This window comes from Haliotis asinina, chromosome 15, assembly GCF_037392515.1.
Source record: "Haliotis asinina isolate JCU_RB_2024 chromosome 15, JCU_Hal_asi_v2, whole genome shotgun sequence".
Classification (NCBI taxonomy): domain Eukaryota; kingdom Metazoa; phylum Mollusca; class Gastropoda; order Lepetellida; family Haliotidae; genus Haliotis; species Haliotis asinina.
In genome coordinates, this window is record NC_090294.1 from 11,501,778 (window position 1) to 11,526,940 (window position 25,163).

General features: G+C 38.3%; 2 protein-coding genes across 4 annotated transcripts in view; one reads left to right on the forward strand and one right to left on the reverse strand.

Moving 5' to 3' along the window:
* Positions 1–8,550, forward strand: part of LOC137265151 (probable tRNA(His) guanylyltransferase) — a 49,583-nt gene extending 41,033 nt beyond the window's left edge. The window contains exons 3-7 of one of the 2 annotated variants that reach the window (XM_067800474.1): positions 3,502–3,678; positions 4,977–5,146; positions 5,633–5,721; positions 7,035–7,142; positions 7,298–8,550. In XM_067800474.1, the coding sequence (XP_067656575.1) occupies positions 3,502–3,678; positions 4,977–5,146; positions 5,633–5,721; positions 7,035–7,142; positions 7,298–7,477 (724 nt within the window). In that variant the 3' untranslated portion in view covers positions 7,478–8,550. The remainder of the gene's footprint in view (positions 1–3,501; positions 3,679–4,976; positions 5,147–5,632; positions 5,722–7,034; positions 7,143–7,297) is intronic. The other variant, XM_067800475.1, reaches the window with a different exon arrangement.
* Positions 8,551–15,797: 7,247 nt separating this feature from the next.
* The window catches only part of LOC137265143 (exocyst complex component 6B-like), a 35,172-nt gene continuing 25,806 nt past the window's right edge, over positions 15,798–25,163 (reverse strand). For both annotated transcript variants that reach the window (XM_067800462.1, XM_067800461.1), the window contains 4 exons: positions 20,318–20,459; positions 19,707–19,780; positions 19,033–19,145; positions 15,798–18,057 (listed from right to left, as the gene is read on the reverse strand). In XM_067800462.1, the coding sequence (XP_067656563.1) occupies positions 17,922–18,057; positions 19,033–19,145; positions 19,707–19,780; positions 20,318–20,459 (465 nt within the window). In that variant the 3' untranslated portion in view covers positions 15,798–17,921. The remainder of the gene's footprint in view (positions 18,058–19,032; positions 19,146–19,706; positions 19,781–20,317; positions 20,460–25,163) is intronic.

The window sequence follows — 25,163 nt, forward strand, 5'->3', positions numbered from 1 at the left end:
TTCATCTCGGTCAGGTGAGCACAACGTATAACATTCAAGGAGGCCACCCTTCCACTATACTGAGAGCAGTGCCGGTGAAAACTGAGAAATTCAACGACGGTAGAACCGAGTCGTTTTCACCACGGCAGTATAAGAGATTAACCCAGGGCAACATACCTGAGCTGACAATATCGGTGTTAGATATAAATCATAATCCTGTAAATATAGGATACCTCAGCTTAACGCTTCACGTAAAATGACCAGCGCACAAGGGCCCGGAGTGAAAAAATGCGTCAATATCGGGATCTCCGACCTCGGAGACACACGCGGTTTCGACGCTCCCGGAGTAGATGGTAAATCGTATGCCTTGCAACTAAAAAACAACATTTACAAACGCGTTGAAATCCCCTCCGGTGGAGCCCTAAGTGATATGATAGATACCACAGGAGCAACAGCCAACACTAAGTACGCCCTCGTCAACACCGGTGATGACAACTGGAGAATATACCCATCATTCGGAGGTAAACTGTTCGACTTAGACGATGTTGAGAGCACTACCGTCGTCAAAAACAAACCATATATGCTCGTCTTCACCGAAGATGACAAGTGGGTGTTGTTACCCGATAACAAATGGTTTCTCAATATTAGACTCGTCTCCCCTTACGTGTTCACGGATAACAAAGACAACCACCTAAACAAAGTCGTGAACAATGGAACCCTGCTCGTGGCTTACATCCCAACTCAGAGACGTAGCATAGTCGTCAGCCCAGTCAACACTATAGCAGCCCACATGCTATCGAGTAAACCGGCCATGCAAAACGTGAAATTGCAGTTGGTGTCTGAATTCGAAGGCGTGGTTAAGATACTAGAGAGTCTACCGGCAAACTCAACACTGTTCATCAAAGTCTACCTAGGGGAACCATCGGGGAATGATGTCGAGATCGTGAAGGGGATCAAACTCGGGTGGGTGAAACGACACCAGTTTCAAGTTTGCAACGTTTACGTGCGGGTGGGTGTCGACTCCAAGACCAGTCTGCAGGGGGTCAACGTGATCGTAGAAAACAAGATATCACTAATCAATATCTTCCTGCCTGACAACATACACTTCATGGGTATTAAGTTAACCCCTGAATTATTATCAGAAAACCAGTTGGAAATTATATCATAATAGTATAATAATGACTAGTCATCATCCCAACACTACGCTTAATGACCTGGGAGATACGGAGGGATTCGATCAGCCTGGTGAGGAAGATGAATTATACATCCTACACTTCAAAGACAACGTGTACAGACGGGTGCCGTTATCAGATTTTAAAGAGCCTAAATGGTTGATCAACTTAACACTCACCTCACCTTATATCACAATAGAAGGAGATGAAGATGAAGATAAATTAATCTCTAAGATTAGGAACAACGGCATCTGGGTCGGGGATTTCATTCCGGAGAGGGAATTAGTACACTTACCACATGTTGGTGACAAAAAAAAAGGGTTAGGTGCTTATCCACCCACTAAATTAACATTTAGCGAATATCTTCCTAGCATATCATCCCCTTGCACACTCATCATAGAAGTCTTCTTTTATAAAAACACCCCACTAGTACACCAAATTTTACCCGGGGTGTCAATACAATGGTTGGACGAACACCTAGACCAATATTGCCGTATTGTTATACAGTGGGATACCCACGGGGGTACTATAAACCACTTAATAAGCCTCCGTGGGGTTTCTATTACAACAGGAAATTTTATTTACCTCTCACCTATTACCCTGGGTAATCTAGATCTTGTAGACTTCAAATACATTAATAGAGTATTAACTGAAACCCAATTAAAATATCTTTCAAAATATATATTATAGGATGGGTCTGTACCCAGTCGTAGAGGAAGTAGCGAAGACGTTGGAAACCGTAGATGGGTTCCGCTTGAGGCAGTTATGTGATGTAAAACGTCAACTAGAACAAGACCGTGACACGCGGAAAGCACTATGTAAAAAATATAATAGAGCTTTCAATATCGTGGATGGGGCTGACACTACCCTTATGGCAACCAGTATGGGACTAGGGGCGGCAGGCGTTGGATTGTTAACCACCATCGTGGCTGCACCTATAGTGCTAGGTATTGAAATAACGGCTGGGGTGACAGGGTTGGTAGGGTTGGCTCTTAAGTTAGTATCACGCAGACTTAATCGTAAGGTATTGAAACACGACGAGATCAGGGTTCTGGCCGAAGCAAAGCTGAACACAGTGAGTGAGCGAATTTCCACGGCACTCTCTGACAGTAAGATCTCAGAAGAGGAGTTTCGTTCAATCCTATCTGAACTCACAAAATATAACGGAATGAAACAAGATATTCGGTCCAAGTCTCGTAAGTCTGCTATCAGCGAGGACGAGAAAAAAAAGTACATAGAACAGGGGATACAAAAAGCCCAGCAAGCCTTTATTATGAACACCAAAGAGATCGTAGGCGGTTCACGTTAAACTGTTTCATCGATATAAACATAACATAGCCGTAAGCGAGCCACCGATCCTATATGGTCAGTCAAAACTTACAACATAGATAAAGTGGATATGAAAGCCGACGAACCTAACTTGTACTACTTGAGGGGTGGGCCGGGTAGGGGGTTTGTAAGAGAAGAATTATTGATCGTACCGTACGGCACAGTGTTACCGCCTGCCAAGTCACGGTAAACGTGATGGCGTAGCTTTGTAGTAGGGGCAATAATAGCAAGAGCTAATAGTCCCACCAAAGCCTCATTTAGTAAATGAGGCTTTTTAGAGGGGTTTTTGAAAAGTGTTTTCGGACTATCATTCCCTATACTACTCCATTTCACCTGACCTCTAGTGAGCTTTAATTAACTGGGTATTATCCCAGCCCCTCAGGGCAGCATGTTGTGGTTGCTGGCCGGAATTGTATTCTCACATGTGTTATCCCATCTGTGATTGCAAGATACTTAAGGCATTAAGGAGGTTGAGGAAGAGAGTTTATATAGATGTCAACTTCTTTATTATAAGGAGCATAACATTTCACAAAGTATCCTTACTCCTTCATTATTCCCCTTATGATGGAGTATAAGGATGTACACAGAAATGTTGTTTCTCATAGGAAGTTGACATCCATGAAACTGTCTTCCTTGTGTGTATCACTCCTAAATGCCATTTAAAGATCTTATGGAGTTGTCAGTAAATTAGTGTCACATCAATTAACCAATTAAGGAATGCATACTACATGCAGCAAGTGTAATTTGTATTCTAACCAGGGGAAAATGACTTTTATTCCCCAAGCCTCTGGCAAATGTCATATCCAGTTTGGCTTCATAACCAAGGTATTTTGTTTATGAAGGCAGGAAATCTGTTTTGGTAAAACAGATTATATCCAAGGTGACATTACTACTGGCTACTGCACAGACACTGAGGACATACTTTGTTTAAGTTTTCCAAATATTTGTTCAGCTTATGAAATTTATATGAGAAAGGAGGTTGAACTTAAGGATTGAAGGATTTGAAACATTGATGTTGCAGGTTTTCTGATACTCACCATTTTGTCAAGCCAAATGATGAGAGGTCACTTGGTCTGATGACCCGAGCTGCCTTGGCAGTCATGGAAGACTTCAAGGACATTGTCATGGCGTATGGGCAGAGTGATGAATACAGCTTTGTCTTCAAGAAACACACAACGATGTACAACCGACGAGGAAGGTAGGATGAGTGAGTTAGTGAGTGAGTGAGTGAGTTGGTTTTTATGCCATGCTGAGCAATATTCCAGCAATATCATGGTGGGAAGCACCAGAAATAGGCTTCATACATTCTAACCATGTTGGAAATCGAACCCAGGGTTTTTGCATGATCAGTGAATGCTTTAACCACTGGGCTCTGCCACTGCCCCAAGAAAAGAAGGAAGATATCAGGATGGAACTGTACTTGAGGTGTATGGTAGTACTGTGGGAGTGTAGGAGGAGGCTGAGATTGGAAGGGAAGGGCTGTATTGGTGGAGTGGGGATAATGGAAGAGCGGGGCTGAAGCTGGGAGGGTCGGGATGTAAATGGAATTGTTTGGCTCTTGAGAGATCAAAGTTTGTAGTTGTAACAATGGAGTGGGATAGTGCTTCTGAAGGTGCGAACGATTGGAATGAAGGTGGCAGGATAGAACACTTAAATGTGTTTGGTTTCTGTGGCTAGCTGCTTGCACAGTGCCAGTTTTATATTGCTGGGCCAGTATTACACCAAGCCACAGTTGATGCAGTATCAAAATCAAACACTAGTGAAAACATACTGACTCTGAAGCCCCGCACCATGAAGATCTAGGTTAGAACTGATCTTTAGTAACCCCTGCTTGTCATAAGAGGCGACTACTGGGATCGGGTGGTCAGGCTTGCTGACTTGGTTTACACATGCCATTATACCCCAAGGCATAGGTTAATGCTCATGCTGTTGATTACTGGATTGTCTGATCCAGGCTTGATTATTCAGAGACTGCTGCCATATAGCTGAAATATCGCTGTGCTCGGTATTGAACAACAAACCAACCAAGAGAGCCCCCAGTATTTGTTTTAGGCCCTAGTGCCAACCCCCGGCAAGGCAACAAAAGGTGGACTACTATCTTTCAGTGTTTTATATAAGAAACTTGGGGGTTGAGTCAAAGAGGCAGTCCATGGCATAAAGAATGTGTTTGGTATAAACTCTGTATCACGTATCAGGTGGTACTTACAGATAAGGTACACTGATTATGAAGATCACTATATTGTCAGTATTTTTACCAACAGCGATTCTTTGGTTATTGATTTAGTTCATCGAATCTTTGAAGAGAAAGTGAGTGAAGTGGAATGCATTAGAAACGCAAGATTTTTGGACGTCAACGTCTTTATTTTGAATAACACAATGTTTTGGAGTGTATGTTTACTCATTCATCAGGTATATGCTTACACTCGTGTTATTCAGCTAGCTTTTCTTGTCATTTAGTTCATCATTGTTTCCAACATGTTCTTTTTCCTCTTTCAGCAAGATTATGACCAATCTAGTCAGCCTATTCTCGGCAGCGTTTGTGATGAACTGGCCTCGCTACTTTGCCACTCAGGAGCTGCAGTATCCCCCAGCATTTGACGCCAGGGTCGTCCTGTATCCAAGTGACCAGAATCTCAAAGATTACCTCAGCTGGAGGCAGGCAGATTGTGAGTCAGGGTGCATGTATTCCATGTGGAGGAGAAAACTGAGGCTAAGACCAGTGTATGAATTAAGGCCTAGGCATATACCCGGTACTTGAGATGGGCTAAATTTCTGATTGACGGTCTAAATTTACAGCTAAGCAGCCTAACAGTCTGGTGCAAATTTTGAGTGACTTTTATATGTCCAGGGCAGTGGGATGATCTGAAGGACTCGTCACTTTGTATAACACTGTGTTCCCTTCTTAGGTCACATCAGTAACTTGAATAACACTGTGTTCCCTTCTCTGGTCACATCAACAACTTGTATAACACTGTCTTACCTTCCCAGGTTACATCAACATCTTGTATAACACTGTGTTCCCTTCCCAGGTCACATCAACAACTTGAATAACACTGTGTTCCCTTCTCTGGTCATATCAACAACTTGTATAGCACTGTCTTACCTTCCCAGGTTACATCAACATCTTGTATAATACTGTGTTCCCTTCCCAGGTCACATCAACAACTTGTATAACACTGTGTTCTGGAAGCTGGTACAGGAACGCTGTCTCACACCTGCACAATCTCAGGAAAAACTGAAGGTGAGAGTTGTTGCCATTTCAGCCACAAGAGGACATTCAGCTCATGCAGCTCTCAGGATTTAGAAGATTGTCGACATTAGTCCGATGAACTTAATCATTTGCAGATGATGCTTTAAGCATGGTTGAATTCTGCTGAATTCTGTAATCTGTCTGAAAACTGAGCTGCAATGGCTTACCAAGCTTGTAATTAGTGTGAGTGAGTGAGTGAGTGAGTGAGTTTTAGTTTTAAGCCGCTTTTAGCTGTATTCCAGCAATATCACGGCTGGGGACACCAGAAACTGGGCTTCATGCATTGTTCCCACTGATTATTATTCCTCTAGTTTTGTTCACTAGAGTGTGCCACACCCCTTTCAATGAATTAATTATGATCGTTTTGAGTTTTTGTGGCTCTCTTGTCCTTTCGTAAAGTTTCAGGGGTGGTGGGGTAGCTATAAGTGTTTAAAGCATTCGTTCGTCAGGTTTGAATCCTCATGCAGCTACAGTGTGTGAAGCCCATTTCTGGTCCCCCTGTGGCGATATTATTTGAATATTGCTAGTAGCCATGGATAACTAAACTCACTCACCTAAAACATCTGATTCATAAACTGACAAGTACACAAGTAATTTTTACAGAGACTTGTCCTTGTTCTCCCTTCTATACTTTTAAATATGCCTTATCTTAACTACTGTCTACCAACTGTTCATGGTTCAGACTGTTGCTTTTATAATTACATTAGTGCTTACTACATTCTTATGATGCCCTTGGTCAGTCATTCCTCTTGTTCCCAGCTAGTTGCGACCATCCCACAATCTGAGTTTACCTTCCTGCACAAATACACTGCCTCTTGTTGCAGAAACCAATTAATCCAGGATAACATACTGCCAGCTGTGCTTCTCTTTTGACACAGGTTGGATCCAGTTGGTTACACAGGATAATATAGTTGTATACTTTCATACTGTATTCAGAGTTGTCTTTTACATATGCAGTTCCATTTACGATCAAATAATTTTTTATATCCATATGCTGATATGCTGACTTACTTCCTGTACTTGAGACCCGTGAAGGTCCTGGGGTAGAATAGGCCTTCAGCAAGGTGACTATGCTTGTCATAAGTGGCGACTAACAGGATCAGGTGGTCAGACTCACTGACTTGGTTGACACATGTCATCTGTTCCCAATGGCGCAGATTGATGCTCATGCTGTTGATCACTGGATTGTCTGGTCCAGACTCGATTATTTACAGACCGCAGCCATATAGCTCGAATATTGCTGAGTGCGGCGTAAAACTAAACTCACTCACTCACTCTTGTACTTGATGTTGACTGTTTTGCAGGGCACATTATCTAGTGACAAGAATGAGATTCTGTTCACCGAGTTCAATATCAACTACAACAATCTGCCAGAGCTCTACAGGAAAGGAACAGTATTAATCAGGAAAAAGGTGAGTTGAGGAACTCACTACAAATTTCGTTAAGATTTCGGTAGTCTTCAAAATCAGTTGACCATATGCATGCACAAGGCGTGAGCACCTCACTTCTGTCCTGCCTGTAGTATTATCTAATGAGTATTATCTGATAATTCCCAGTTTGTTCTCAGCAGGATGAAGTCTGTTCCTCCCCGACAAGGACACAGTCAGGCATGAACTCTCTCAACCACTCAATGTCAAAGTTGGCTACTGGAAAGAGCAGGCCGCTTGTTACAACACTACACTGTGATATTATAGGGGCCAAGTTTTGGGAGGAACACCCTGAAATTCTTGACCCCAAGAAAGGATAACGGGACATATATATGTGGACTTATTCTATTTTGTCATTTTATACGCAATATGGATTTTAATATATCAAAGAAATCCTATACATGAGAAGGATATTATATTGGATATTATGAGGAAGCAAAATGGTTTATGCCCATGTATCAGTTATAACATTAGCCCTAAAACCACAGGCCTGGTGCAGAATGAGGAAAAAATTGTCCTCAGTCAGAGGATCTGGTCACAGAAAGGGGACACAACTCTACACCAAAGACATGTCAAATGTCAGACTTTAGGAATTATTATCTCCTTAACAATGGTGATGATGTTTAACACAGTGGACAAATGCCATAAATGACAAAGAGAAGTTAAATGCATTTTAAGAACAGATTTGTTCATCAGCACTGTCCACGATGACATTGCAAATATACACAATTCTCACCAAACACGGTCACCTTACCATGAGCATTTTCAAAGGTTACATTTGCACATGTACGATAGATATAGGACAGCTTTATTTCTGGAACGACATGATGGGTATGTGACGAAAAGATCTTGTCATGAAGACAGGTGCTGAAAGATTTAAACAAATATCAACATTCTCTCATTTTGAAACCCATACATACTGGTTATGAGGAGGCAATGAATATCCTTAAAGGGAGAGACCTTGACCAAATATGTGACAGTTACTGACAAGACAAAACAATAAACAGACACTTACACTTTGTTTACATTTATTGTGCTTTCTTGTAAAACTGCAATAATACAGTGAATGTGTTTGCTTTAGACATGTAAAGCAAATTATGATCATGTACATCTGTACAGCATATGTTTATATACAAAGTTATCTATACATGTGATACATACCTATATACATGATATTCAAATACCTACTGCTCAAACACTGATTGGTCAACACAGGTCACGTGAGCAGCTTCTGCACCAACAAATGACTGGCAAGTAAAAGTCTATGGTGCATGTGTCCATATTATTGCTACTGTCACAATCCATTACTAATCTCAAAGAAACACTGCTTCAAAATCTGCTGTAAAAATCCTTCTCATGTATGATGTGAGTCTGAATAAAGGGTACTGAAGAAGAATTGTATTTTGATCTTTGTAAACTGGTATTGACTGACAGTATACAATGGATGTTGAAACTTCTGACCCCAGTGAAAGTTCAGATGGAGTAATGTCCATTTATTCATACTCTGAACTTAATAATATAAATAGTAATTTGGCCAGCAAATTTTTTGATGCCATCTTTGAATTTGTTATTTGGTATTTTTGATTGGTCCAGGTAAACACTTGTCTGTATAAAGTCATAACATGAACACGTATCATCTGTTTATGAAGATGGCACCATCTTGAAAAACATGCTTAAATATTCCTGACTGCAGTTGTCTGGTAGCTAGCATTCTGGAACAAAGGGCTCCAACTTTCCGCTTTTCTCTACAGCCTGATACTAAATGTAAAACTGAACTATTAAGACAAGTTAAACTTGAAATGATATCATAGTTAGTGTTCTTGAAGTCTTGTTAGTCACTCCACTTCCAACACAACATCAAGATCTGGTAGAGATACCTCCAGTATTATCTAATGTGTGGGTCACAAATAGAAATTGTGAACAGAAGCCATATTTTAAACAAAATATCACACTGACAGTTTGATTGTCTCAAGAGAATCTGAAAAGTGCTCACATGGAAATCTCTTACAGAATGTTCAAGACAACAACTGCTACATCACAATCATATGCCCTTGGGCAGCATGAACTGGATCTAGTGACAAAACAAGTAGCTGGTTCAAAGAATACTATTTCTTTTGCATAAGGTATGTAGCATGTGGAAATTCCATGGCAAACATTCACACAAGCAGAAACTGCATAGGCCAATGTAACTAATGGAAGAATTCTACGAAGGCCACACAATAAACACTGACATGTCATCATGCTACATTGTTGGCAAGTTCTACAAAAAATGAGACCATGTGCTCAAGACAAATCTATTCTGGCTGTGTTTACGATACGACAAACATTCAGCATCCTACTGAAAGAACCATGGAAGTGTAAATTAGAAGTAGCATCTAAATTATCTGGATTAACTTTCTGAATTAACCATCTGAAAATGAAGAATGATGAAATTTTTAAGGACAAACAACTTTTATTCTGGCGATGTTTAGACATAGATTATAATGTCGTCGTCAGGCACGTGATATCCGTCATTCTTCAACTCAACATCTAAAATGACCACCAAAGAAAACATATGAATATGGGCAAATTTTCTGTGTAGTAGAGAATTGCCTATAGACGAGTCTTTGGTTTGATTACCAGGGACAAAATCACTGGAAGGACATGTATTAGCCACTATCATAGCTGCAACAATGCAATTCCAATTAGTTTCCAGTCTATTTTAAGAAACAAAACCATAATTTCATATTCTGTGACTTAATCAATGAACAGTAGTCAGAAACTTTGAAATAAAACCATGTTATGCCATGGAGAAAAATGAATACAGAGCTTGATGATCTGCCATCAACATACATCTTTAGTGCTGTGAACACGACTTAATGTTTTTATGATGAAGAAGGAGCTTGCACTGGCTTATCTAAGCTATGCATGATCAGCTGAAAGGTGAGTGGATTTTTAGTTATGTCCGCAGTGTTTCTGCCATATCGTGACTAAAACAAAGCTGAATGGTACTGTATAGTGCTGAAAGATGAGCTATCAGATATTCAAAGGTATGTGTGGCAAGAACTGCAATACCAGACTTTTAAAACACAAACTATGAGACTGAATACATCTATTTCGTTTTTGGGGGGGCTAGTTGCAACAACAAATATTAGTGGTTGACAACCACAGGTCTCATGAAATTGCTGTATTTCAGTGATTGTGCAATGGTAAAATGCCTCCAGCTATGAAATCATTCTAGGTGCTGTGAGCCCAGAATACAAGCAGACTGAACTGTATTTTATTCCAATGAGACAGGCTCTTTGTAGAAAATATGTCATATCATCACAAAAGCCGTTTTCACAGATAGTTTAAAAACAAATGTAGCTGAACTGACAAGTCTTTATTTAAAGTATGCAAACATGTTGAATATGTTAACTGTTTATGAACTTAACTGACCTCCCATAAACATTCTTTGATGCTAGTCTGTTCTAATGAAGTAAAAAGAAGTGAAATATCAGATCAAGTAGACCCTATCAACCAATGGATACCTGGCCACACTATTGAGGGCACACCCACATAAAACACTTCAGAAATTAAAGCATGTCAAGATCACAAGAAAAGCAAATTTCCACCCAAAAGAAGTTGAAGAACTCCCAGTTACTCCTTATGACAACTACAACCTACAATTCTTGGTAGGAACTGCAACATGATTCCAACTGCATTTTGAGTATATACATTCCAATAGTAGCAATCATCAAATCAGCATATATTATGTATGAATGTTTCAGTGATCAATCCAGCTTATATTCAGGCTGTGTGGACATCTAGTAAGGTTCAATAAATATCAAGGTCCAATTCCTGTAATGATCACTTACTCCTAGGCAAGCCACATGTATAGTCTGCTTGCTCAGGACAAGTTATCCCCAAATTGTATTAACTAAGCTGGAAAGGTACTGGCAGACATGAAAATACCCCCAGTGTCTATTCTAGACATGTAGGAGGAGTTTTATGAAAAGCCCTAGGGAATGTATTGGTGTTATCACCACAGTATCACTGATAATGCCTTCAATATGATTGAAGGGCCAGACAAATTCTGAAGATATCCACAAACCACTGGCTGGTTCCTCAGCAATATAATGGCCATGCAAAACAGTACTCTGGGCTGATATAAACTATAATGAACAAATTTCCAGTTCATACAGTTATCATCAAAACAAAGATACTCTCAATTAATAAACATATTTTCCGTATTTATTTGTACTTTTATAAATATCAAAGCAAAAATACAAAACTCACCCCTGGTGGTCAATTGGACGCTATGTCTGTTTGACAATACATAAATATTTCCTGTAATACGCAATAAAACAATAAAATGCATGCATAACAACGGATTGTATGTATTCTATGTAGAGGTGAATACTACACTGTATTACAAAATAATATAAAGGTATACATCACTATTATCAGTTATATTGGTACTATCACCTAATAATACTGGAACAGAAAATAATTCAGGTGTTATTCACCCATGAATGATGGCAGGTACTTGCTTTGCTCCATATAATGACAAACCTTAACAAAACTATAAGCAGAATTTAGAAGTGATTAACACAAAGGAGAGACTTTAACAGGAAGTTGACATCCATAAATTCTCGCCTTTAAACATTAACAACTTATTACCATGGATATCGCTGCTAATTTTCATTACAAAAAATTTCTCATAATGCTAGCAGCTGATAAGAGCTTTAAGGAACATGCACCTGTGAATAGCATAAATATATTCTTTTTGAATATATATTCTCTAAGATCATTCTTCAGTTTAAAATTCAATATTCATTATGTTGAGGCAGTAATACCTAGAACAACATATCCATGTTGAAAACTTAACTTGTTTTCATCTTAAATCTGGTGACCAACCATGACCAGCAAGGCAAACCAAGAACGGAAAGTGTTAATCAGTGGGTAATTGTTTGCTATTCTGTTTCAAGTAGAACCGATTATTCATAAGTGAAATATGAAGATGTCTTTGGCACCGTTCATAATATATGGTTAAGGATAGGGGTGATCATGATTTTAAATGCGGGTGGGGGTGGTCAACAATTTTGTTCTGGGGAGTTAGGGGTTCATCGATTTTGTACAAAAATATTCTAAAATTATGCTTGTGTGTGTGTGTGCATGTGTGTATTGTTTTATTGATTTTGTACATGACATACTTTGTACATAAAATTTAGGGTGGGTCAGTCACATTGTACATGGTTCTCAATACAATCATCAACCCACCTAGCCATGAATTATGAATGGTTCCTTAACCCCCTGGATGCCACAGGGACATATATGTCCTTCCTCTACATACCTCACTTGGAAGTCAAATAAAATTCTATATATACCACGCATATATAAATACTACACAGTTTTGAATTCTGCGGAAAATTCCCAGTTTATTGATACCATAAACTATCATCTCAGACCAAGCTAAAGTGCTGAAAATCGCTTTTCAAAATAGGCTTCATCGTAAATGTCGCCATTTTTCAAACTGTACAAAATCGAGATTAACAGCGTTATTTGCAGTATGTTTTGAAATGTGAAAATCGGATAATTACTGGGAGTAATGAATTTCAAAAATAGTATATTAATGATCACTGATATCAAGTTTTCATGTAACCAGGAATGATAATTCTGAAACGTCACCGATGTACCCAGAATCGGTTGGGATGTTTTTGAAAATACACTTACACGAACGCCGAAGTGCGCTTTCCGCCATATTGGATAGTGTTTACAAAATCACGTTTCGAGAAGGCCGGTATTGAGAAGCCCATTACATCATGTATACTTCATAGTTAGCTGCGACAAATGCATCATTGAATTCCCCATATATCTTAGAATCAAATTACAAATGGTCTTTGTCACCAGTACCAACTGTCTAGACAAAACGAAACGAAATATATTTAGTATGAAAACGAACGCTGTGCTCGAAAGACAGCGCTTGACTGAAATGTAAACAAAGAAAAATTCCAATTTTACACTGCGTAGCATTTTCGGAAATTTCCCAACATCCAGCCCTCTAATCATTGCTTACAATGGCTCAATACGCTTAGTATATTCAGGGGAAGAGTATCGTGGCAAAAAATAGCAAATTGAAAATAGATACAATGAAATAATTTGGTAATTCATAAGAAACTGTCAAACTTTCAGTGCAGCGTGACGCCATGACTGACGCAAAATCACGCAGAACGACAACGGTACTTATCGGCATTTCTGGCTTGTTCCGTCATTTACAATGTAAACGATAAGAACATATCACAATACACAAATAGTCAGAATAATTCTGATTACTTACATCTCACATTTATATACAAAAGATCCCTGAATCAAGCAAAAAGTCGTCGCAAAATCCCGTGTACCCTTCTCAGCGAAGCCGCCATTTTGAGAGAAATCGGTCATCGGTAGTGATGTCATACGTCAACATTGTTGCACATATTAGGCAATTTCTTTGAGGTGAAGGTCGGTTGAACAAGAGTAAACACAATGCCCATACCATTCCAATTGCACTTATAGTATTGTGATGTATATTTTGCGCATCGTTCAGATATTTTTTCATGAAACTGATTTCAGTATCTACATATATCCATGTTCAACACCATATCATGTGTGGATATAAGGTATCCGTTTTTATTCTTTGAAAGCTTTTGATTGTTTGAATAATATCTACATGGGAAATTGACTCAGTAAGTGTATTATACCACATTTTAAGCCCCTACACAAGTGTTGGAAGATCACACGTAGCCATTACTGCAACATGTGCTTTAGTTGACGTGATGTGCAATATTCAATACGTTGGGACAAATATTGCAGTTACATATGAACAGGTTAATAAACAGCGATTTAATTCCAACTTAGAAGTAAAACGGATAATATTAATGAAAATGATTTGTACATTTTATCAAATGTAGGGGCACACATACTACTGTTTAAAGGAATTGTCTTGTTCATTGTATTGGTTTGTGTCGTTTTTATAGACAAAACTATTATGAATATTAATTGACCAGGTGCGACTTTGTCAAAACGTTTCATGATTCATTATCATTGTTTTTCGATAATTAAGTCAATTCAAATGCGATTAAAATATATCTGATGGCAGAATGTCTAACTCAAACAATATTTATACGGAAATTGTTAAAAATATATACATCAGGTCAAGTCTTAATTTCGACAAGCATTACATCCATTTTCTAATACTTCTTTACTGAAAAAGCGATCTCTTTGTACCTTTCATTGCATACTTATGAAGGGAATTGATTTCATAATCATGAGAAGAAAAGTCTTTTTCCTAAATGAATACTCAATGAATATTCAGGTGTTGTGAAATTTTCATTTAAGCTAAATTGATGCTAGGCAGGTGCGCGTGTTGCTCACAATAAGATATGTAGTAAAACCGTGTAATTGTTGATATATTCAGGACACTATTTCAGTGATAAAACCATTCATTTTATATTTTGGCTAAAAAGTGTTGAATTCTGACACAGAAGCCGATATCTTTTACACACTGAATGGAAATTAGGTTAGATATATACTAATCAGCAACCAGAGTAGTCTTTTTCCGACGTCACAAAATGCACAAAACATGCTGTGACGTCAACTAAAATGTCGCATTATTTTCAGTTATTTCATTACGTTTGAAAATGTGGCTGTTACTCCGTTAATAATGATGGAAAATTAATAAAAATACATATACACAAACAGGAGAATATGGGAATCTAAGAACTAAAATATGTATCGCTATTGCCTGATTTTTTATGTAGTACACTTGCATCTTTTCTTACAAATTGTGAAACTACCAAAAGGTATCCTCTCACACTGGGGAAATTTGTATTGGAATAGTTTGGTTCACTGTGAACAAAACATCAAGAAAATATACTGTCCATATCCACAGTAAATTCTCTCCATGTGATCGGAGTTACATTGACCTAATGTAAACCATAGCTGAGTTATGCCCCCTTATCTTTATACGTGCATGACCTCTCTGTCGACGTTTGACGTCATAGTAGAAAATCGATTTTTGACATTTATTGCGGGTCATTTTTGATTTTGTGAGTATGACGTTATGCATTGGCACATACATCCATTTCATATACACTCATGTCGTTCAGATGTCAAGCTGTATTTTCTTCGCTCACACTTTCCGTAAAGATGCCAAATTAAAAAAATCGTAGCAGAGTGCTTTTATTGGTGCACGATAAAAAACTGAGAAATTTACTGTTTTTGAACACACACAAAAGTTTTGAACAACTTTTAGCAGTGTCTATTTCTCAAACCCCTGAGGTAGCCGCAATTATATTCATACCAACGGATAGTAAATCAAATATTCTACATGTCTGTGCAATTTCATAGCCGTACGCAGAACCTGGGCCACGCGATCGCAAATCTCGCACAACGTTCACTTTTCAAACTTTATGAAAATGTGCGCCTGAAAAAAAACTCGGCATCCAGGGGGTTAACTGTGAATTTCAGAGACTTCTTTCCACAGAAAGAGAAGGCTAACGACAAACGCTACAACATTCTTGTTCCAGGCAATTCTTGATTCCTTAACTGCATGACAACATATTTTGTCTTCAAGACAAATGCAACACGACAATTCTGACATCTGCAGAGCACAAGTTGGAAAAAATGATCCCACAATTCTTTTTCGAAAAACTGTGCTGAAGGACCTTTTGCTCTTTATTCCTTCCAAGTTGTACAAGAGTAGATATACCATACTACATTTTCTAAAATACCTTGGCAAAAATCTGTGTAAGTCAACTACACAGTCATTTCACCATTCCAAAACTATATTATGGCTATAAATTAGCTTTAAATTCTTCCTGAACATATGAGCTGTTGCAGAATACAAACATAAACTTGGCATCTGTCTGTACATGTAACAATGTCAACTCATTGAGTGAATACTACTTGATGCCATGTCAGCAATTTTGAAGTCACAGTCCACTTGTTCCAAAAGTAGGCTGATGAATTGCAACTTGAAAACTGATGACCATAAAATACTCTAATCAAAACATCAGACTAACTCTCTTTTTTTTCAGAATTCATGTACTGAAAATCTATCATTAAAATACTGACACAATTCACTATCTGTTACGAGTGAGGAGTGCAGAGAAAAGGACAGCAAGATGTTTGAGAAGCATGTGCATGTGCTGACAAAGTTACTGATTCATGAACCTGTGCTAAGCCGTCTGCATCCTTCTTCACATTATGATCAGCGTTTCATTCAGTATTTTATGTTTATTAGTTTTTGCGTAAGACTGCAATTCATCGGGCCACATCAGAGTCAAACAGACTGTATTTGTCATGACCTTGTTAAAAATTGTTATACTGATATGCAATCAGACAAGTTTACACTGTCAGTAAAACACTACTATTGTTGATCTCATTTCATGAAACAGAGAGACATAGTTATGTTGAACTGAAAATTATGAAAAGTCGTACTTGAACATACACTTAAGAAAAAATGTTGCAATAAGTCATGTTCACCACCTGCAACAGTCCATGTCAGAGAAGGAGGAGGTCTCCTCTAAATTGTCTGGGTACCCAATTCTTGTACCCGGGAAACCAGACTTAAATACTTCATCAATATTGCACAAAGCTGTTCTAGAAGCGAAATAACTGCAGGTCAAAGGTGACCAATTCAGAGATATTTCACCTCCTGAAATTGGGCCATAAATAAAGTTACATATTACAGTCTCAAATAAAACAACAACATGCTTTGATGGTGTAGTGGCAATTCCCAAATTCAAAGCACTATTCTAATCTACGAATCTTCAAGCTTCATAAGCATATTTGTTGGGGATATTGTGCAGGCATGCATCCACACAGCTTGTGGGCGACTTCATGACTTAGATTGCAGAAGAAAGAAACCCATTTTGGCTTTGATGGCTCATCCTGTATGGGTGAAATAGGTTACCATGCTGTACACTGAAATCTCGGACTCAAACAGGTGTGTTCTGGCGGGTAAGACACACTCCACGTGCATCAGGGAAATTATGAAAGACTTGACGAGAAAGTTTGATCACAGCATGGCACTTTGAGTTGTGGGAATGAATCTCGAGTTCTTAGCACACCTTGAGAAAGCTGTCCCAAGATCCTGCCTCTCAGCACCAGTGACTCCATCACAAATTACTTGATCGCAGCCTTAAAACAGAGTTCAGTAGATCCACATGTTTGGCATTTGCCAGTCTGGTATTTATCGGAAACATTTCTGCAACTCCCTGGTCTTTTCCATCTCTGCATTTCTATAATTACTATTCCCGGAACTAATGATGAGTGACAACAGTCATCCCTCATCCCTACTGCTGGGCCACAATGTACCCCTGGAAAAGATGGACAGGGTTTAGATGATTCTTGTGGTGCTTGCCTGACTGATTGGGGATGGATAATGACATCCAATTAGTTACCAGCTCTCAATTACATTACTGGTTTACATTAAAAAGTGTTCCTTCAATATTTCACACGTCTCGAGGCTGCTGGACCAGTGTTGGCATCTAAATCTGCTGGTGAAACTGCACTGGCAGTTATCCTTGGAGTGTCAATGATCACAACATTAAGATTCAACAAAACAACCTGGGTGTCTTGATCATGTACTCTTCAAGCCATAAAACCCTTTACAATGCCATTCAGATGCATCTACAAGGAGGTTCCTGACTCCTCAAACATTTGTCAATGTACTCGGGTAAACCCCGCAGTGAGGACAACATCTCACACAGGTGTCCTTGTCACCATCAGATTCATCTTAGAACACACGCACCACACTGACTAGACCTGAGGTGCAGTGCCATTCTCAAGACCTTTCAGCTGTTTCAGTACTGTCTCTACCAGCTTCTTCTTGTCTCGCTCGTTCCTCTTCAGCGATGCAAATAAGTTGTTCTTCTTCTTGTCAGCATTATTCAGCCTGAATGCAACAGAGGGGAAATATTAAAATTACATAGCAAAGAAAGTATGGTTCCTCTCTCATAGTTTTTGTAATCAATAATTTAATTTTTTGAAACTACACTTTTTGGCATCAAGTCGAATCTGCTTTAAGAAACTTTTTGCTTCTTGAATTGTTGATTCTGAACATTGAAGCTAGGAGTTAAAAAAAGATCGGCGATGGCAGGCACATCTATAGAATACCAGATACCTACCATATTGCTTAGTGTCACGTCAACAAAACCCTATACCTTACCCTAACCCTAATCAAAAGTAAAGTTGCTTCCTTTAAAACGTGGCGGAAGTTATCCGGTACTCTGTAGTCTTACCCCAGCCACATTCTATAACCTTTTCAGGATTGGGAACCTGAGAATCAACTTCAATCATCAACAAATCACTAAACTGAAACATACCATATTGTGAAAGAATTCTCAAAACCACAGGACAGGTCAAATCTAAAACAACAGTTTCCAATATCCCCTTGGAAGTATTAGTTTGGTGTTTAACATCACACTCAGGAATATGCTAGCTACAGGGCAGCTGTCTGCATAATCAAGTCTGGACCAGACAATCTAGGGATTGACATCATGAGCACTGATCTTTGCAGATGGAATGCAATAACCTGCATCAATCAAGTAAGGAAGACTGACAACCCAATTAGTCCCCTCTCGTGAGTGGGTGGGGTGAGCGGTGCAACCCCCTTCTTACTTTGTACATAACTTTTAGCGGGGTGGGGGGTGGCATTCACCTTGAAGAATACAGCAGATATGTTCCTGGAGTATTTTCTCAACACAGAAATCAGAGAAGAGAAACACACCCAAGATAGTGTCTGCACAGCATACTGCAGTGACCCATTACAATGTATTTCTGTGCAATGAGTTTGTTAAACGGTTCTGTGCTACCTCTCTTGACATTGAAAAAAACATTGACGTGTATAATGTTGCTGGATTAAACTTACTTTTCCAGCAAGCTGATTGCAACGTGTCGCTGGACGCGAAGATACTTTGACTGCTGCTTGCCATAGTCAGCCAGGTACAGAGACCAATCCCAGTTTAAAAACAGATCTAAAAGCTGAAACATACAAACATGATCATTCAACACCAAAACAAACAATTAAACATCAGGCAGTATTCCAAGTCGACAATCTTGATCAAGAAAATATAAACGGAGAAACAGTAAGGTATGAATGCTATATACAATGTGTTTCTTGTTTTCTTCCAAGAGCAATGTCAAACTGGGAGTGAACAGTATGTCAATACGTCATGGCATGTAAGCCTAGAATGAAATTCTAGTATGTTTTACCTATCAATGAATTCAGCAAAGTGCATGGAGTGAGTGAATGGATTGGATTCACTGCTGTTAACAGTAATTCAGGCTTGTAATGGCACCTCAGCTCAATGTGGATGGATGGACAAGCTGAAATGTCACAGGTCTGACAAAGCATAATCAAAAGAAGTTAATCAAAACATTACTTTTGCGTGTAAGGCTTGCACACTGAGAAAAGCACCCCAAACGACTGTGTCCTCTGGGAGCTAAGAAACACAACCTCCTTTATCTAGATTTCTCCTCAGCAAGTTCAAACATCATAGGGATGAAACTGACTGTAATATTACTGTAAGCTTAATCTCTTACCTGCCGAAGATCAGCAAAGGCCATTTGTAGAGTGCCATCATTAGAACCAGGAACTGGTTCTGAGGCTGCAAATTCTGAAATGAGGTTTAGTTTGTAAGTGAGGAGTCAACCTTTCAAGAACTGGTCCAGTTTCGATACAGATTCTTGTACCATTGTCAAGCAGGATTATGATCATAATGCAATATTCCATGCAATACACCTGCCACTTGATGTAGTCTGGACCAGACAATCCAGTGACACACATTATGAGCATCAATCCGTACACTTGAGATAAGATGACATGTGCATTAACAACATCTGCGAGCATGTCAAGCCTGAGCTTTGATCTACATAACTGGTGTTCACTGGATGACACCAGTGTTTGAAATGCCTGCCTGTTTCCTGCTCAGCAGTGGCGTTAAACTTTATTCATGTATATGAAGAAATCTTGTGGGCAGGTAAATCTTGGTCAGGGCTAGCAATTTTTATATCAGAACCAGCCCTGTGGTCTGGCAGATTTTTTTCGAATTTCATAAACTGATGACACACAATAAACCAGGACAGTTGGGGATCAAAACAAGGACTGCTCCAAATCCCCATTTCAGCAAAGGAGTTTTACGATTCTGACTCACGTTCACACTGCATAAGGTCAAGGTTAAACTGCTGTAGCGAGCCAAGGGTGAGTTGTCGGATGTCGTTATCCAACAGGAAGCCCATCATGGTACCGGCAATGTGTTGACAGGCTGACATACACGCCGTCTTTGCCACCTTCTCCTGCAAATACGCAGACATGAGACACTTGAAATAAGATGTTTACCGAGGCTATGCAACATATTGTAACATTAGGCATGTTGTCTAACAACACCAAATAAGGACCATCTTCCAATCATGCACAAATGTTAACATTCAAATTCCATTAAAAATACATTTACAAGACAACATAATCTTTCTGTCTAGGGACACCCTGTTGTTACCAGCTTTCACAGTAAAAACACACGACACACAAATACTCATTCAAAGAGAAAAAATGCATCAACCACACATGTTCTCCCCTCTGATTTCCACTTACTCAATGAATGTAGTGTATCACATATTAATAACAACCATTTTGTTTTGAAAACCTGAGCATCGATAGATTTGACATGTAGCAATATGAAAGAAAACTTGCTAAAGATAACTTTGTACAAAACATGTTTGAAAAGCTGGACAGGGATATTAGTTTGCTTGTTGTCTGACAAGAAAAGACTTAACACTTCTTCCAGAGACAGGGCAAATGCTGTCTGTCTTAACACCCACTTGACAATATTCCAACTATAACACACTGATTCTGATTGAGAAAGTATGATTCTTTATGAATAATGACTTTTTTATTATATAAGATGCAATGTTTTGGTATGGATACTTATACTGTTGTCAAGCCGGAGAACACTTTGTCTTCTTAGCTGAAGGCAGGAGGGGGAAAATAAGGCCACACCAATTTTATTTCTTCTTTTAGGGATCCATCTGCCATATTTTTTCAAGAATAAGAAAATAAATAAAAGAGAATTTCCCCTGTTCACAAAAATAAAATCCTAATGTGTTTATTGGCCAACATGTAAACTTACAAGAAACTATTTTTTTTTTTTTACCATATTTTGCTCCATATCACTTCATAAAATACCCAGAGTAAAATACTTTGAGCATTTAGAAGTATGTTACTTTACCAGGGGATTCCCCCAACTTTCTGCCTTTGGGTTGGTTTTCTGAGGACAAAAATCTGTAAAACAAGAAATAAAATTGGTCTGGCCTGATATTCCTCAAACACATTAAAAGTATCACTGTGCCATTTGATACTTTTTTGCCACGAAAAACATTAGGATTATTTGAGTGGGGAAAGATGCTTTTTTCCTCTTTTTCTTGAAACAATATGACTTGTGATCCATAAAATAGGAAATTGGTTTGGCCTAAACCCCAGAATATTATCATGATAAAAAAGAGTGCTTTTATCACTGAATGTTGGACACATAACTGGAGAACTACATCATTTATACACATACTGCAATGATCCACAGAAAATTTTCATCTTTGCATAAGGCAAGATTCTCAATTAGCAGTCATAGTTAGATATAGAACTAAGTGATCAACATATAAAGTAAATCAAATCATGAAAATGAGGTTACAAATTCCAAGTTGTAATTCACTCATGCAAACAAACAGTGATTTGTCAGGTAACTGCAAGAACAAAGCAAGATATCAAGTAATGAAACATACATATTTTGCAGAGTTTTGAATACATATCTCTGGGTGTTGACAAGTTTTTGTACACTTCCATGCGTTTCTACATCTCAGATGCAGTGACATTATAATTTTGATCATTTTCATCTATCTGCAAGTGGGAATATATCAGTCACAAGGTAACTGGAGTTATCTGCCCTTGATACAATACAAACTATGTAACCATACAGGTGACAACTGTTAAAAAGACAGCCAGTTACTAGACTCAATGTATAGCACATATTTCAGTGTTACTGTCACATTACAGTGTAACTCCAAAAGTCTACAAGAGATGTCAAATCCCAAACACTGATGATTAAACACATGGACATGTTAAATATCAGTGTGTAAAACAGCCTGTCCAACTATCCTTGGCAGTCTGTTTTTGTAAAGGACAGCCTAATATGTAAGTAAGGCTGTCCTTTTGCTGGGGGAAATATTTGTAAAAATATACGCAACTTGCTGATGTTTTTGTTATTTTAGTTAATGGGACTGGCTCTGTTTGTTCTATTCTGGTCACTTTCTTGAGCAGCCTGTCCTTTGACAGGCGACATTTCAAAACTATTTTATACAGTTTAAATATAGTAAGGCATATTAAGTCCTGAAACTTACAATCCTGCTAAAATAAGATATTTTACTCAAAGATATGCCTACATCAAGATCGGAAGACATCTCTGCAACAGGTCAGGTCTTAGAGCTCATAAGATGGCAGCTTTCTAAAACACTATTTCTCTGCCACAATAATTTGGACATTTTGATTTGTACCCCAACTTTTTGAGGTTTGAGTGCACTTACACCTCACAAGGTGGAGGTGTGCTGAGAATTTTGAAGGAGTATTGACATGTTTTTGTGTGAACAAGTTGTTGATGTGGTTTGCTATTAATAATTTAACACAATCCATCAGCTATTAAACTTTGCATATGGCAAAGAAGTATAAAGTTTAAACTTTGTTAATGTTTATTTCACAAAATGTTCATTTACAAGATTACATAATCCCTAAGAGTCACACTATTTAAACCCACTGTCCCCATAACATTTAGTTACTAATCTGCTTTACTTGCACATTTCACCAAACAATTTCTCTTGTCCAGACGATTCATCAATCACTATTTCCAGTGAGTGAGTGTGTGAATTTAGTTCTACACCACTTTTTAGCAATATTCCAGCAATATCACGGTGGAGGGACACCAGAAAATGGGCTTCACACATTGTACCCATGTGGTGAATCGAACCCGGGTCTTCGGTGTGAGGAGCGAACGCATTAACCATTAGGCTACCCCAACGCCCCAATCACTATTTCCAAACATGGGTATGAATTTGGCATGCTCTTTTCAGTCAGGATCTTTAACTTACATCAACCCTTGTGGTCACTTAACCAATGTAGTAGCTCCCTGATTAATCCCTCCATTTATTTCTTCGTCAAAAATTGTCTAATCCTGATTTAGACCCTCTTCCCCCCAACAAAACTTATTTGTTTTTTTACACGCCATGTTAGATGCTAGACCTGATTCGTCCTACTTCAGTTTTACACCAATCCAGTGTTTATCACTGTTCAAATTAATCGTAAATATTCTAATGGTATGTTACTGCCTAGCATGCGATAATACACACAATGTATGCACAGTTCTCAGTAACAAAGTGAGATTTTAGTGTAAATGTATTTTGAAGACAAGTACGAAACAACTGACTGGATATAAATAGGAACAGTGTAGTTTCTAGCAAATCAAAAAATAGTGACAAAGTCAAAGAAACTTTTGACAAATGTATTGATCCAAAGTAGAATTCCATTTGCACAGTATGCACTGAAATTTAATGTTAGATGTACAAAGGCATCAATGTGCGGACATGATACGCTTGAAATCTATACTATGTTGTTCCTCATTGATTTCTAGCACTACACTATGCCTGTATGCCCCTAACTGTAGCCCAGTGTAAAGAGCCACACTCATTATACAAAAGGTTCATAAAGGTTTCAACTCAAATGTATGTAAATATTTTGGTATGGTTTCCTTTGGGTACTTTTACCCTAAGAAATGACTGTCTAACATGGAAAGTGTGAAGTTTTCATGATGTATGCACTGTACTGTTATCACTATATTATTTCTTGGCATGTAAAATATTGCTAAAATGTTTTATCTTCACCGCCCAATGAAAACGTGACCTTGACAAATTCAGCAAGACATCACAAAATAATCTATTATTGTAAAGTGTGAAATATAAATTAGTACAGCGTAAACTTCAGGACTGAATAATGATATTCTGCAAAGGAAGCCACACATGTTTGGATAAACAAGGAATAGCAACCATAACTGATTGTTTCTTGTTACTACGAGCAGTAGAGGACCATGCTTATAGAAATCCTGTTTGCTTGTGAAGAAATATTACAATTACTCTAAAAGTAACATTACAGTTACAGATATATAACAGCAATCATAACTATACACTGAACACAAACAATGATTTTCAAATCTTATTTGAAAGAAAGCAGCAGATGGTAAAGAATTTTAATATTTCAGTGAGTTAAAATTTTACATTGCATCAGTAACATTACAGCCAAATAACAATGAAAGCAAGGTAATCAATCTAAAATATACATCAACAAAGGATAGTAAAATTAATTTTTTTTTTAACAAACAGTGCATGTAATCTATATATTTACCATTGACAAATGTTTGGTAGGGGTGGGTATTTGGCAGATATCGCGCAACAAAGGAAAATGGCACAGTGATTTCTGTATTTGGGGTCTATGTTGTGATATGGGGGTCTTTGGAAGTGCAGCAGTGATAGAAGCATTATTTACGATGGCTAAATTGATGTTATTCTTAAAGGAAATTTACATAGCGCACATATCCATGCAACTAGTGCTTGCTCAAGGCGCTGGTATTTGTTTCCCTCGATGTCAATGGCTACGTCACATTGTATCATGTTGAATGTCTGATTTTGCCAGAACTAGACCAAATTAGCAAGATGCTCTGTTTCTTATTATTGAGGGACACTAAAGCAGGTAAAGCATTTGCTTGTGGTGTAATCATGTAAAATATTACTCACAATCAGAGGAAAACAGATTGCCATTAATATATCATACCTGTTGGCTTAGTAATTGAATCCAAAAGTTCCATGTATATTCTAGGGAGGATGAAAGTAGAGTGCAGAGGGTAATGATATTGACAGAACTTACCCAGGTTTTGAATGACGATGTTTGACACATAGTCCCACTAGGCTGTG